We start from the raw sequence: 15,210 nt of genomic DNA on the forward strand, positions 1-15,210 counted from the left end.
TATGAGGTTTAATTTAAATGTAATATAATGGTGACATCTGCTGGAGGATTTCAAAACTACACTTATTTTTTTTAAGCTATAAAGATGAAAATATTCAAAAGTTTTTTAAATAGTAAATACCAATATTCTATATTGACGTTACTTCGTGCAAAGAATATTATTTTATGATGTTTCATTAAAAATTATTCTGTGTGTATGCTGCCCTTCAAAATGCGCCCCGTTTTGTAACCGAGAGTTCATTTAACCAATCACAGCCACTGATCTTCACAAGGTAACCAATCACAATCAAGAATACTCGAAGGTAGCGCTTAGTTCACTGGTGCCAAAAGTTGCTCATCGACTGACTGTAGATCTACATATATAGTGGATACGGAATTCACTGCTCAACCGTAGCGTGTAGATCTGCGATTTGCGCATATCTACATCTGCTCGCGAAACGTTCAGCGCGTCAGCTACACAGACAGCATGAGAGGACACAGAGCAGGGAGGCTGAAGTAGATATGTCGTGTTAATTCTGAAGGACATGGTGAAATTGCGTATTTTTAAAGCTGGGCATACAGAAACGAAAATATTAGTTTATTTTAGCAACTGACACAAAGAAAATGTTTCGGCAAACGAAGGCGGCGCTCCAGAAACTTCGATACCTCAGGTAAGTTTGGCTAACGGTGCTTCAGATGAATTGGTTTCCCTGTGAACCTATGAACGACTTCCTGCAGTGATCATTGTTGCTGCAGCATTGTGTTCAAAACCTCTCAGATATTTTGAGCTGTTCAAGTTAACGCCTTTCAAACGCATTTTCAATTAGGTTTCTCGGTGTCGTATTGATAGTGTTTCATATTTTAACGTCTGCTGCTTCGGGTGCTAAAGGAAGTCGGTCACCAGTCAGTTGGGAAACCAGTCAACCCGTACCACCCTCACATTCACTTATCTGTCGTCTTGGTGTCACGATAACAAATTGGTTTGAGTTGGGTTTTTTTTTTTTTTTTGTCTGTTTTTTGTTTTAACGGGGTCACGTCGATATTCACGAAGCTATCTTAGGGAAGTGCTCGATAACATCTGAAAATCAGCAAGGGTACTGATGAAGCACATGATGTAATCAGATTATTAGTGTTTGCTAACACTGTCACGCAGTTGCAGTTGTTGAGATGTTGCATTTGTAGTAGTAACCCTCTGTGACATTGTTTTAATTTTTTTGTGGGGTAAGAAAGGATAGCTTGACTTCGATCATCAATAAACATAGTATTTCGATTTGTTTCTATTGGTCTAAATTTGTAATACTCCATGAAAATGTTTTATGTATCAGCCATGCTGCTCATCTCACTGTTTCGTGTTTCTTTAAAAAAAAAAAATGTATCACTTGAGTCAGATTCCAATCAAGTAGTACAAAGCAAGCAGTACAAAAACAAAGTTGCATCAGATCTTCAGAGGCTACAGTCCAGACTCAAACCAACAAGAAATTGTAAAAAATGCCAAAGAAAACTTAACATTGATTTAAAAAAAAAAATGTTAAGCGTAGAGAACAAAACGCAGAGACCCAAACTGAGATATCAACATGAAAGCTCGTTACTTTGCATCTCAAAGTCATGCTGTCAAGTAGAATTTGTAAAACCATGACCCCTGCAACAGTTTTTTTTTTTTTTTTACATATCACTGAACCAGCCAGTATCATTAAAATTTGCTGTATATTGAGATCGTAGTACTCAATTTTTTTAGGTTGTCAGAAATACCGTTTTCTCATTCAAAGATGAGTTGATGGAAGGTGGCAATCTTTAAACTATGCATGACTGTAGTATTGAAAATCTCAAAACTTGCACTGAAATCAAGATTTCATTATCTTCTCTTGCACTGCTCAAACCACATTGAAACAAATTCTAAAGAGGCCTAGAATGGGAAAACAAGACATTAGAAAGTTATAAAGGAGTTTTATTTCAAACATGTAAAAAATAAATAAATAAAAATGAGTGAACTCTCAGAAAAAGAAAGGAAAAACAGACATCCGATAGCATAAACAATATGATTGATAGTCATCACCATATGTTCCCACGTCTTTCACATGAACTATATTTAAAACCTTTAAGTCACTTTCACTGTCTTCCTCTTGAAGCTCCTAACCAAAGCTCTATTTTTCCTCCAGTTTGAGTGGACAGCAGCACAAATGGAGACTGAAAAGCACCTCAGCATGTGAGAGGGCACTCCAGTACCAACCGGGGCAGAAGATCTACGGATTTACAGTCAGAGAGGTGAGTTCAGGGATTTACTTTCTTTCCAGCTTTTTGTCTTTGTCAGCTTACAGCGGAACATAGTTGTTTGGCAGGCCCTGAATAAAGACAAAGTCGGTAAAGTTATGTGAGTGCAGTCAGGTTAAAGTCAGTTTTTGTCTTTAAATTCTGTTTTTCGAACTCAAATCAAGCGATCGCTTCACCGGTCTCTTGATTCCTCCACAGGTTGTACCCGTCCCTGACTTGTTTCTCACGGCAGTGAAGCTAAGCCACGATAAGACTGGGGCTCAGTACCTGCATGCAGCCAGAGATGACTCCAACAACCTCTTCAGGTTGGTTCAGATGACTTTCGCTGCTTTTATTGTACTCATTGTATGAGTGATGCTTCAAAAACACTTTCATAAATATTTTGATTGATTATTCTATCAAATATATATTCTATGGTGAACTATTTGATAATGACACAATGCTGCCTAAAAAATGACTAGAGCATGGCGTCATGATTATCAATGCTGTACTGATACTATGATACATAGCATAAAACTGTCAAAATAACCATAATGTTACCATATTATTACCAATATATTACCAAATATATGATTTACTGCATGATACTGTAAATAATAACATAATGCTGTCAATTGTGCTGATTTATAGAATGATATTGTCAAAAATATGATGATGAAGTTCATAATAATGTTAAATACACCAGGGTACTGTTGAAAATAATACATATATGGTAAAAGACTGTCCAATATACGACGGTGTTCAACATGATACTATAAATAAAGATATAATAGTGTGAAGTCTGATTTTATGAATGCCAGTATTGTACCAATACCAAATATACCATGGTACATTCAAAACTAACATATTGGTGTCAAAATGAACTGAAAACTGAAAGATGTTTTAAATATTATGTGATACTTCAAATATATGATCTACTGTATGATGATAATATGAATATAGCTGAGGATTGTTAATTAAACTGTGATATACTGCATGATATTAAATATACTGTGGGATACAGTGTAATGCTGTCTAAGTAACTGTAATACTGTTAAATATAAAGCTAAATTCAGCATTATACTTTGCACATTTGTAAATAAATCATAATATTCATCATGATGCAATCAGTTCTAGTATTGCATGTCATGCTGTTATTAACTGTCAGGGTCCCATCATGGTAATATGGCATGGTGTTGATCTGGACTATGTTCTGTTTCACTCCTCTGTTGTGTTTTAGTGTTCAGTTCAGGACGACGCCCATGGACAGCACCGGTGTTCCTCACATCCTGGAGCACACGGTGCTGTGTGGCTCAGAGAAGTATCCCTGCAGAGATCCGTTCTTCAAGATGCTCAACAGGTCTCTGTCCACCTTCATGAACGCCTTCACAGGTAAAAAAGCGTTCAAATTTGGTGCTCTAACTAAAACCACAACAAAGACGATAAACCTGCGTGTCTTGTTTGTTCGCACGCAGCCAGCGACTACACCATGTATCCGTTCTCCACCCAAAACGGGAAGGACTTCCAGAATCTCCTCTCAGTCTATCTGGATGCAGTTTTCTTCCCGTGTCTACGAGAGCAAGACTTCTGGTTGGTTGAATGTCGATTAGGCCTCCTAGCGTTATGACCGGGCTCCGTTTGTCCGTCACTGATTGATCAGTCGATTCAGACTGATTGAGACTCTGCATTGTTGGATTTTCCAGGCAGGAGGGCTGGAGGCTGGAGAATGAAAACCCCACCGATCCCAGTTCCCCTCTGGTCTTTAAAGGGGTGGTTTTCAACGAAATGAAGGGCGTCTTTGTAAGTGCAACACCTACTCAGTACTATTATATTAACCAACACTTTTACACAAAACAAGTGATTCATTTTGGAAACGGCTATGGATTCAGAGTCGGTACTGGGAGGCGCTGATGCTTGTGTTTTTTGTGTGTACGTGTTGCACTTTCTACAGTCAGACAACGAGCGTCTGTACATCCAGCACCTTCAGAACAAACTGTACCCGGACCACACGTACTCCGTGGTGTCCGGAGGCGAACCGCTGGCCATCCCCGACCTCACCTGGGAGCAGCTGAAGCAGTTCCATGCCACACACTACCACCCCAGCAACGCCAGGTCAGCACACACTCACAAAATCAGAAATCAACCTTAAAGGAAGGTGCGATTTGCTCAGGGTCAGAGGGTTTTCTTTCTTCTTCTCTAATGATCATTTACAATCAAATCACAGCGACACATTCAAACCAGTTTATAAAAAACATTGAATGAAGCCATCTAGACATGGTGATTAAAAATGCCTATTTTTAAATAAATAATTACGTGTGGTAAATGAGCTGCATGTGTGCTGAAGGTAATATCTCGCATCATTAAAGATGACATTGTTGAATTTTGATCTTTCTTCAAACACTCAGGTTCTTCACTTACGGAGATTTGCCTTTAGAGCCTCATCTGAAGCAGATTGAGGAGGAAGCTCTTTCCAGGTTTGAACGCATCGACCCCAACACTGAAGTCCCTTCTCAGCCACACTGGACCGCCCCTGTAAGTCCTCTCACTGGACGCTAAAGGGAATGTCGATCACAATGTCCAGAGTGCTCCTAACCGCCTGCGCTCTCCTCAGAGAGAGGACCATGTGACCTGCGGCCCCGATGCTCTGGCTCCAGATCCAGCTAGGCAGAACACGCTGTGTGTGAGCTTCCTGCTGGGAGAGTAAGATATCATCCTCAGCGTCCTGCTGCGTCTCGCGCACACATCTGCGCTCAGGCTGTTTTTCAAACCTCACGCCTGCTGCCTTCAACCTCTCCGAGCTGCGGTTGTTGTGCTTTATGTTAACACAGCGACAGTTTTACAAGAGTCATCTTCTATTTCTGTACTGAAATCACAGACTTGACTGTTTTGTTGGCTTGAAGCAGATTTTAAAATGTGATGCAGACGGAGTTTTAGACTGAACGCAGACATTTTTTCATCTTTTGAGAGGAAATGATAAAAAAAGAAACAAGTGGAAAAACACATTTCTACAAATGAATGTATTGTATGTGCAATAGATGTGACTTGTATTCGTCAAGATTTATAGCATGGGCTTTTACTGCGTATGGATTAAAGTGTTGGTTAATCATCTTTATTCACACAAATATCTGTGAGAAGAGGGTTCACCTTCTTCCTGATCCAATGTATTTTCCTCTCTGTTCCCATGTTTAGCATCACCGATACATTTGAAGCTTTCACTCTCAACTTGCTCTCCTCTCTGATGATCTCCGGACCAAACTCGCCCTTCTACAAAACCCTCATCGAACCCAAGATAGGAACTGACTTCTCCTGTTCTGTCGGGTGTGTACCCCGCTAGCTGACTGAACATCAGGATATCTACTCCTCCAGCTCATGTTGTTTTAACCAGATGATCGTAATCTGTTTCCCCATAAAGCGCTGTTAGACTTCGGGAATGTGACTGGATTTGCTGAAATGTCCCACAGATACGATGGCAGCACCAAAGAGGCGTCTTTCAGCGTTGGACTGCAGGGAATGGCTGAGGAGGACACGGAGAAGGTCAAACAGATCATCAGCCAAACTATCGACGACATTATAAAGTGAGTCACCGACTGTTGAAGCTGTTTCTATCGTTAAACCCAGGTAGTTGTTGTTAGCGCTCGTTCCAAATTTTTGAACAGTTATAAACCTTATTAATCTAGAAGAACACTTTTTTTTTAATACATTTTATTAAATAGACGTTATTACTTGAATCTGTTTGTAACTTGAACTCAGGGACGGCTTTGAGGAGGAGAGGATCGAGGCGCTCCTGCATAAGATCGAAATCCAGATGAAGCATCAGTCCACAAACTTTGGCCTGTCTCTGGCCTCGGTGAGTTCATCCTTCATCTATGACGTTTACACACACACACACACACGAAATGTGCTGAACTGTTGGCCTCATATATATGTGTGTCAAATACACGACATTGTGTGTGTGTCAGTACGTAGCATCGTCGTGGAACCACGACGGCGACCCCGTGGAGCTGCTGCGAATCAGTGACAGCGTCGCCAGATTCAGAAAGGAGCTGGAGGAAAACCCCCGTTTTCTGCAGGACAAAGTGAAACACTACTTTAAGGTGAATTGATCTGGATTACTGTGTTGAAATAACAACGCCCAGAGAACAGTGCAATCAGAGCGCTGAAATACACTGTTTCTATATACATAATATTGCTTCAAAGTCAGGGCAAGTTTTCTGATGTGGAGATTTTTAGCCGATCATTGCCTCCCTGACACCGGTGGCTCTCCGTTCTGACCTGCTCCTGCAGGAGAACACACACCGGCTGACCCTGTCGATGAGCCCAGACCAGGCGTACCTGGAAAAACAGGCCATGGCCGAGGAGGAGAAGCTTCGGAAAAAGGTCCAGGACCTGTCTGACAGTGACAGACAGGACATTTATGAGAAAGGTATTTAGTATTCTTCTCTACTCCTGTTTTCCTCAACTGATAATTTAAAGACCCCCCCCCCTCAAATATAAAATGTTTTCCCAGTTTTTCTCTCGTTTTTATGGAGTAATGGTTCATTTATCTTATGCACAGTGCCAAATAAGAATCAAAAACTTTATTATTGAGAGAATCTGGAGTCTGACTCAGATGTGAACTGATCGTTCATGCTGTGTGTGTGTGTGTGTGTGTGTGTTTTCTTGTTGTGGAGGTCTGGAGCTGCTGGCTGCTCAGAGTAAAACTCAGGACGCCTCCTGTCTGCCTGCCCTCAAGGTGTCCGACATCGAGCCCTCCATCCCACTCACTCCCGTCCAGATTGGCAGCGCAGGTACGACGGCACGCCGCCGCGGTTTGATTGAAACTCTCTTCTGCTTGAGTGTGACGGAGCGCCGTCCTCCTGGTCTTCACAGGGTCCGTGCCCGTTCAGTACTGCGAGCAGCCCACCAACGGTCTGGTGTACTTCCGGGCCATGTGTAGCCTCAACACTCTGCCGGAGGATCTGAGGCTTTACGTGCCGCTGTTCTGCAGCGTCATCACCAAGTGAGTGCAGGACGAGGAAACGCCTTTCAAATGATGTGATAAATGAAGAGCAAGGCCTTATGGTTGTGATTTTAGAGAAGCATTTGAAGGATAAGCTGGGAAACCAATGAAACAGAATGTTAATGCTGGTCCTTTTTCACCGATACAAAGAAAGACCTGCAGAGTTTTCAGACTGATGGAGCCGAGGTGTTTGTGTGCTCAGGATGGGCTGTGGAGCTCTGGACTACAGACAGCAGGCGCAGCAGATGGAGCTGAGGACGGGAGGCATGTCCGTGTCCACGCAGGTCATCCCCGACTCCACGGAGATGGACGCCTTCGAACAGGTCAGTTCCTTCTTCTATATACGAGGGGGTACCCAAAAAAAAAAAACGGAATTTGGTCAGAAAACAATAATAATAATGAGTTCCGACTTCTGGCCGTCAGATGTGCTGCAGGTAAGCCTCATGCACATCTGTGAGAAATCTGAGCTCCGAGAGTTACACTGACGCCTGTCAGGAGCTATTTATAGCAACAGAGTGCAGAGGAGGTCTGCGATTTTTCCCAAAATGGCGACATTGACTGGGAAGCCAGAGCAGCGCGTAAACATTAAATTCTGCTTTTTGCTGGGAAAACACAGCAGCAGAAACACTCACCGTGTTGCAGCAAGCCTACAAGGATGATGCTCTGGGAAAGAATCAGGTCCATGAGTGGTTCGGGGTTTGAGAAGGGCCAGATGTCGGCGCGTCAGGTGCGCTCAGCCGTGAAAACAATGCTGAGCTGCTTTTCGCTGTCCAGGGTATCGTCCACAGCGAGTTTGTCCCTCCAGGTCAGACTGTAAATCAGGACTACTACATGGAAGTCCTCAGACGGCTCCGTGAGGATGTGAGGAGGAAGCGGCCCGCGTAGTGGCGGAGTGGAGCCCGGTTGATCCACCACCACAGAGCGCCAGCGGACACGGCGCTGCGCGGCACGCAGTTTCTGGCGAAGAATGAGATGAATCTCCTCTCCTATCTGCCTAATTCGCCAGATGTAGCCTCCAGTGACTTTTTCTTGTTCCCCAAGTTGAAGAAGGAGCTGAAGGGACGGCGGTTTGCAGATGTGGAGGAGATGACAGAAAAATCGCAGCCGGCAAAAAATGGCACAATTACGCGCGGGTCTGACGACGCATTCGTGAAGTGGGAGACACGGCTGGAGCGCTGCATTAATGCGGATGGAGACTATTTTGAAGGCGACGGTGGTGTTTTATATTGAAATGTCATAAATAAAAAGTTATATTCAAATTCCGTTTTTTTTTGGGTACACCCTCGTAGTGTAGAAACAAAAAGCATGGACCAAGAGTGAATTCCGTGATATGTTTGCGTCCTGCTGTTAGCTCCGTCATGTCTCTGACTCCTTGTCCTCTCCTTCAGGGCATCCTCCTGTCCTCCTCCTGCCTGGACAGAAACCTTCCTCACATGTTTCGGCTGTGGAGCGACATATTCAACAGGTACTGTACGTCCCTCTCCACCTCTTTGAGAAAAGAATAAAGGCTCCACGCTCGTCTCGTTCTGTGTTTTCAGTCCAAACTTTGAGGACACCGAGCGTCTCAGAGTGCTGGTGATGATGGCGGCGCAGGAGCTGGCCAACGGCATCTCGTACTCGGGTCACATGTACGCTATGACCCGGGCAGGACGGCACCTGACCCCAGCCGCTGACCTCCAGGAGACCTTCAGCGGGATGGATCAGGTGCGTTTCCTCAGGAGCGTTTTCAAACTTGGTCCAAGAGCTAGAATCAAGCCTCCTTCCCTTTTCCCTCCTGTGATCAGGTGAGATTCATGAAAAGGGTAGCGGAGATGTCCGACCTCAGTCCAGTCATCCGAACGTTATCCAGGATCAAGATTCAGCTGCTCAACCCAGAAAACATGAGGTGGGATCACATTTCACCTGCAGAGAGAGAATTCGGCTTCTGGAGGGAATTAAACACCGTGTCACTCCGTGATTTCTCTCTGTAGGTGCGCGGTCAACGCAACTCCTCAGAAAATGGGCGACACGGCGGCGCAGTTGGAGACTTTCATTCAAGATGTCGCCAAAACCCGAAAACAACGCAAAGCCATCAGAGGAAACATCATCAAGGTGAGCGTCTTCCAGCAGATCAGTCGCTTCAGCAGCAGCAGCATTTTAAATGCTGATTGAACCAATAAATGATGTTATTGTTTCATACAGAAGCCACTGGATCCTATGAATGAATCCGGCCCAAGCAGAAACCTCATTTCTGTAAGTCCACCCTGATTAAAATGATTGATTTATGAAGTAAAACTTCACCTGATCAGAGTTTATTATGTGAGAGGATTTGTGAGATGTGTTGAAATTTTCACTGGAAGAATTAAAGCGGCTCACAGCTTCAATCGACGGAAACCTCTTTCCGTTCTCACGCTGCAGGAAGTGAACTTCCAGCCGTGTCAGATGAAAACCTTCTTCCAGTTGCCTTTCACGGTCAACTTCGTGAGCGAGAGCATCCGCACGGTGCCCTTCTGTCACCAGGATTATGCCAGGTAACAACATCAAAACGATGATCTTTTGTTGTTTGCATCCTCGGTCTGAAAATGATTTTCTTTTGTCAGTTTGAGCATCTTGGCCAGAATGATGACGGCCAAATTTCTCCACGGGGAGATCAGGGAGAAGGGCGGAGCCTATGGGGGCGGAGCCCGGATGGGGAGTGGTCTCTTCTCCTTCTACTCCTACAGGTGGGCTTAGCATGAAAAGAACATTCTGAATGGAAACGTCAAGCAAAATGAATGAATTGTTGGTCATAAAATGAATTTGCTTTGCTTTTTTAAATCAATTTAAATGAGAAAGATTTTCTTCCTTTGTGTTCACAAGCCAAGTATATTTTGCTTTCCAGTGAAATCTCACTTTTAAATGCAACAGAAATTGTCCTTATCTTGAGGTCAATTGAAAGCTACATCAAGTAATAAACGCACATTTCATGTTTGTGTTTGTTTCTTTCCTCTGTGTGACAGGGATCCCAACTCGGTGCAGACCTTGTCTGCTTTCCATAGAGGCGTGGACTGGGCGAAGTCTGGACGCTTCACCCAGCAAGACATCGACGAAGCCAAGCTGTCAGTCTTCTCAGCAGTCGACTCGCCGGTGGCTCCTTCAGACAAAGGTCAGACGCCGTCCGAGTGAAGCGGCAGAGTTTTGGAGTTTATTTGTTCAGAAGAATCTGGATTTTATCAGATTAAAGGAACTCCACAGCTGTGAGTGAATTCAATTTTTATTTTGTGTGTGTGTGTGTGTGTGTGTGTGTGTGTGGAGCAGGAATGGGTCGGTTCCTCAGCGGGGTCACGGACGAGATGAAGCAGGGTCACCGGCAGCGCCTCTTCGCCGTCAGTCATCACAACCTGGTGGACGTGGCTGAAAGGTAAAGCTACGACTCGTCTGCGGGTTTTAAGCACCAGAATCAATCCTGCCTTCTTTGAAATTAACAGTGTGCCGATGTTCCTCTCTGCTGCAGGTACCTCGGTGCAGGTCAGAGGACGTGTGGCATCGCCATCCTCGGCCCCGAGAACGACGCCATCAAGAAAGACCCGTCATGGATCATGAAATAACACGAAGGATTCAGGAGTCAAAGCTTTCAGCTCAGACGTACTGGAAAAACTCAAAACTTCACACCAGGATTAGTTCTTTTGTCGCGGCAGCAGAGCTGAAACGCACAGAACAGAGAGACTGAAGAGAAGCTTGATCAGCCTGTCTGTTACACTCATATTTATACAAGAAAATACATGTTTCATCACCGGGAATAAAATCTACATCAGTGTTTTATTATGATTGTATGAAACAAACTTTATAATAAAAAAAAAAGAAAACTTCCAATGATGAGTGTTAAACAGTTTACTGATTTTTTTTTATTTTATTTTTAAGCCCGAGGACAAGGTGGCCTCAGACCTGAGGCCACCTCGCCTGAGGGCAAGGCCTCTATTGTTCTTCGTCTTTCTTATTACTGACCTCGTATTAAAACGCTAATTTGACCCCCTAAACATGCACGAAAACTCATCAAATTTGGCAGGCACATCCAGACTGGCGAAAAATTTTATAAAATGGAAAAATTAACCCCATCTGCTCTCTAGCGCCACCTAGAAACAGTAAAAACTCCACTGCGACCCGCAGGAATGTCGTAGAGAGACCAGATCTGCGCTGATGCGTTCGTCTCGTCGAGACTTAAAAAGCACGCGCTGACACCACGGACCTAAATCCAACAGGAGGTCCGGCATTTCCTATCAAATTAAGATTTGATAGGAAATGTCAGATGTGGAGGGGCATCCAGGCCCTAACCAACTACAAAGGTAACCCCCCTTCTACATCCTCCAGCAGCAACAGCAGCGCACTGGCAGAGGAGCTAAACAGTTTCTTTGCTCGGTTCGAGACCACCAACTCCTCCCATCAGCAGTCACTGACCCCTCTCCCCCCCGGTTCCAGCAATCCTCCTCTCTCTCTCCAGGAGCATGAGATGAGGAATAACCTGAGAGCGGTGAACCCCAGAAAAGCTGCTGGTCCTGATGGGATCCCTGGGGCAGTGATCAAGGCATGTGCAGACCAACTGACAGAGGTACTCACCAGACTTTTCAATCTCTCTCTGACACATGCCACTGTCCCCACATGTCTGAAGGCCTCCACTATCGTCCCCATCCCCAAAAAACCGGTCATAGCCAACCTAAATGATTACAGACCCATCGCTCTGACGTCTGTAGTCATGAAGTGCTTCGAGCGATCAGTCTCCCAGCATATCAGAGACTGCCTCCCTCCCTCCCTCGCTCGACCCTCACCAGTTTGCCTACAGGCCAAACAGGTCTACAGAGGATGCCATCGCCATCCCACTCCACACAGCGCTGAGCCACCTGGAGAACAAGAACAGCTACGTGAGGATGCTCTTCGTGGACTATAGCTCAGCATTTAACAACATCATCCCAGACATCCTCACCACCAAACTGCTCAAACTACAAATCCCCCTCCTCACCTGTCACTGGATTAAAAACTTCCTGACTGGACGCCCACAGTCTGTGGGACTCGGTCCCCACCACTCATCCACAATCACACTCAGCACTGGTTCCCCCCAAGGCTGTGTTCTGAGCCCTCTTCTGTACGCCCTGTACACCCACGACTGCTCTCCCACCCACCCAACCAACCGCATCATCAAGTATGCGGATGACACCACTGTGGTCGGACTCATCCGAGGCGAGGACGAGACAGCGTACAGGGCCGAGGTGGAGGAGCTCTCACGCTGGTGCTCAGTAAATAACCTGACCCTGAATGTCCTAAAAACTAAAGAACTGATCATGGACTTCAGGAGGACTAGACAGGTCCACACACCCCTCCTCATAAATGGAGAACAGGTGGAGACTGTCACCACCTTCAGGTTTCTGGGCACCCACATCTCCGCAGACCACTCCTGGTCTGACAACATCAGAGCCATGGTCAAAAAGGCACAGCAGCGGCTACATTTCCTCCGTGTGCTCAGGAAGAACAAACTGAGCACAAAGCTGCTGCTGGCCTTCTATCACTCCTCTGTGGAGAGCGTACTAACGTACTGTCTGAGTGTGTGGTATGCAGGCTCCACAGTTGGGGACAGGAAGGCGGTGCAGAGGGTCATAAACACTGCCCAAAAGATCATCGGCTGCACCCTGCCTACTCTGGAGCACATCTCCACATCCTGCTGCCTCAGGAGGACCAAAGCTATTACGGGAGACCCTGCACACCCTGCCCACTCCCTGTTTGATCTTCTGCCCTCTGGTAGACGCTACAGGTCAATAAAATCACACACCAGCAGACTGACAAACAGCTTCTTCCCCTGGGCCATACGCATTGCAAACACCCACGGATACAGAAACACACACTCACTTATGAACAGTCTCCCATAACCCCGCCCCCCCCCCCCATGGACTAAATCACCCAACTATCTCCTCGGACTTTAAGAGTTTGTGCCTCATGTAGCATGATCACCACTCTGTTACTCTGTTATTTATTACTCTTGCATCTTGTGGATGCGCTTATGGATATTATACCTGTGTTGTTGTCTGTTTTGTCCCTGATGTTTTTCCTAAGTTTTCTTGTCCTTGACTTTTTAATCGAGGTGAATTGTAGCTTTATATGAGCTCCCATGTAATTTTGTTGTACCCCCCCCCCCCCCGTGCAATGACAATAAAGTCTATTCTATTCTATTTTGGCTGAAAATCACTCCTAACTGCATCTCTGTCGTGGCCCGCAGGAATGTCGTAGAGAGATCAGATCTGCGCTGATGCGTTCGTCTCATCGTGATCTAAAATTCCCGCGCTGACACCCATGACCTAAATCCAACAGGAAGTCCGTCATTTCCATTTAAATAAAACACCACTCAAACATTAAAATGATCGCTACAGCCCAAAGAAATGTCGTAGAGAGATAAAACAAATGCTCACGCATATGACTCATGGAGATCTCAAAATCACTAATTGATAACAATGACCTAAATCCAACAGGAAGTCCGTTATTTCCCTTTCAAAATAAAAGTCACATTTTTGAAAAAACAGTCGCTACGGCCCGTGGAAATGTTGTAGAGAGATCAAACCAATTGCTCATGGGTTTGTCTCATCAAGATCTAAAAATCATCTTTTGACATGCATTACCTAAATCCAACAGGAAGTCTGCTATTTCCCTTTCAAAGTAAAATGGATTCAAACGCTAAAATGGTGGCTACGGCCTATGGGAATGTTGTAGAGAGATAAAACCAATCGCTCACGCGTTCGTCTCATCGAGATCTAAAAATCACCCACTGACACCTCTGACCAAATCGAACAGGAAGTCCGCAACTGACCATATATGGTCATGCAGTGCAGTCATTGAGCTGACAGCAGCTGTCATTAAAGGGGACATATGATGCTATCTTTCAGTCACCTCATATTGGTCTCTGAAGGCCCAAAACATAGTATTTAAGTTTGTTTGCCCCAAAAAAGTCATGTCACATTTTTAACAAGGGAGGTGATAGACAGAAAATGATATCAACTCATGAAAATGGAGTAGCAAGGTTCCCAATGACCTGGAGTTCAGTCATCAAGGTACGAGGACGGCCTCAGTCAGGCCACCTTGCCAGAGGGCTCGGTCCCGTCCAATGCCGCTTGCGGCTTTAATTTGAAGAAATACTGATAAATTACCAGTTAAAAGAAGATCGTTCAGATATGAGATCAGAGCTTTCTAAGTACTGACAGCTGACTCATAATTTCACATTTCAGGTTCGAATCCTGGTTGTTGCAGGAAGTTTAACCACTTTATGAACTAACCAAACTTTGTAGAGAAACTTCCAATCAGAGGCCTGAAAATGTGAAAGTCGCTGAATGGTATCCGCAGACGGAAGAAAGCACAGTCTTTACCGTTTCCACACAATAAATGCTTTATTACTCTGTGACAGGACACACACACACGCACATCACACTGCCAGAGTTCTGACAGAACCAGCAGAACTCTACTCACAAAGACCAATAAGCAGCACGACGTACAGAAGCCCGGGATGGAAACAGACAGCAGAGGCGACGACACCACGACGACACACGCTTGAAAAACCCTGCAGGTTCCTTTAAAGGTTTGCTACAATCACGATGGTGGACATTCATGGAGGTGGAATCACTTGCTGGCAGGTAAATTAGTCTGTAAAAGCAGCTTCGGTTCATCACGTCGACCACGGGGCTCAGTGAAAGCAGAATGGCAAATGAAGCCTCGGCGTTGCCGTTTCTCTCTAAATAAATTAGATTAAAGCTACATCTCAGGTCCTAAAAGTGGAACAGTGCATATTTAGGAGTGCTTATCACTTTAGGTATATATTAATTTCAGGGAAATAAGTCAGCACTAAGAGTTAAATTCCACTAATATAATTAAATTTGTGGCAGAAACACTTTGTAGTACAAATGGCAATGTGTTTGAGCTGTTATTGAAATCCGCCAAATGTGCAAATTATGCAAGACACTGCTTGTGGGCGGGGCTTAGGGAGAAATTGGGAACCCT

At 44.7% G+C, this 15,210-nt stretch overlaps 1 protein-coding gene across 1 annotated transcript; it reads left to right on the plus strand.

The window, feature by feature from the left end:
- The first annotated feature begins 450 nt into the window (after positions 1–450).
- On the plus strand, positions 451–10,790 carry pitrm1 (pitrilysin metallopeptidase 1). Its single transcript, XM_030115641.1, has 27 exons — positions 451–649; positions 2,135–2,240; positions 2,445–2,551; positions 3,466–3,617; positions 3,701–3,815; positions 3,929–4,025; positions 4,177–4,337; positions 4,631–4,757; positions 4,837–4,925; positions 5,415–5,543; positions 5,687–5,800; positions 5,976–6,072; positions 6,185–6,319; positions 6,510–6,648; positions 6,896–7,012; positions 7,095–7,224; positions 7,427–7,547; positions 8,613–8,689; positions 8,763–8,928; positions 9,009–9,109; positions 9,195–9,315; positions 9,406–9,456; positions 9,622–9,734; positions 9,804–9,926; positions 10,203–10,348; positions 10,501–10,603; positions 10,697–10,790. The coding sequence occupies exons 1-27, from the start codon at positions 603–605 to the stop codon at positions 10,788–10,790; spliced, it is 3,078 nt and encodes a 1,025-aa protein (XP_029971501.1). The 5' UTR covers positions 451–602.
- The last annotated feature ends 4,420 nt before the right edge of the window (positions 10,791–15,210 follow it).

This window comes from Salarias fasciatus, chromosome 18, assembly GCF_902148845.1.
Source record: "Salarias fasciatus chromosome 18, fSalaFa1.1, whole genome shotgun sequence".
NCBI lineage: Eukaryota > Metazoa > Chordata > Actinopteri > Blenniiformes > Blenniidae > Salarias > Salarias fasciatus.

What these genes read in the sequence shown, in the direction of transcription:
- pitrm1 (XM_030115641.1), top strand. Translation starts at nt 603, where the DNA reads ATGTTTCGGCAAACGAAGGCGGCGCTCCAGAAACTTCGATACCTCAG. An exon ending in TTCTGCAGCGTCATCACCAA is followed by an intron (nt 7,225 to 7,426) that starts GTGAGTGCAGGA and finishes TTGTGTGCTCAG; the next exon opens with GATGGGCTGTGGAGCTCTGG. An exon ending in CTGGTGGACGTGGCTGAAAG is followed by an intron (nt 10,604 to 10,696) that starts GTAAAGCTACGA and finishes TCTCTGCTGCAG; the next exon opens with GTACCTCGGTGCAGGTCAGA.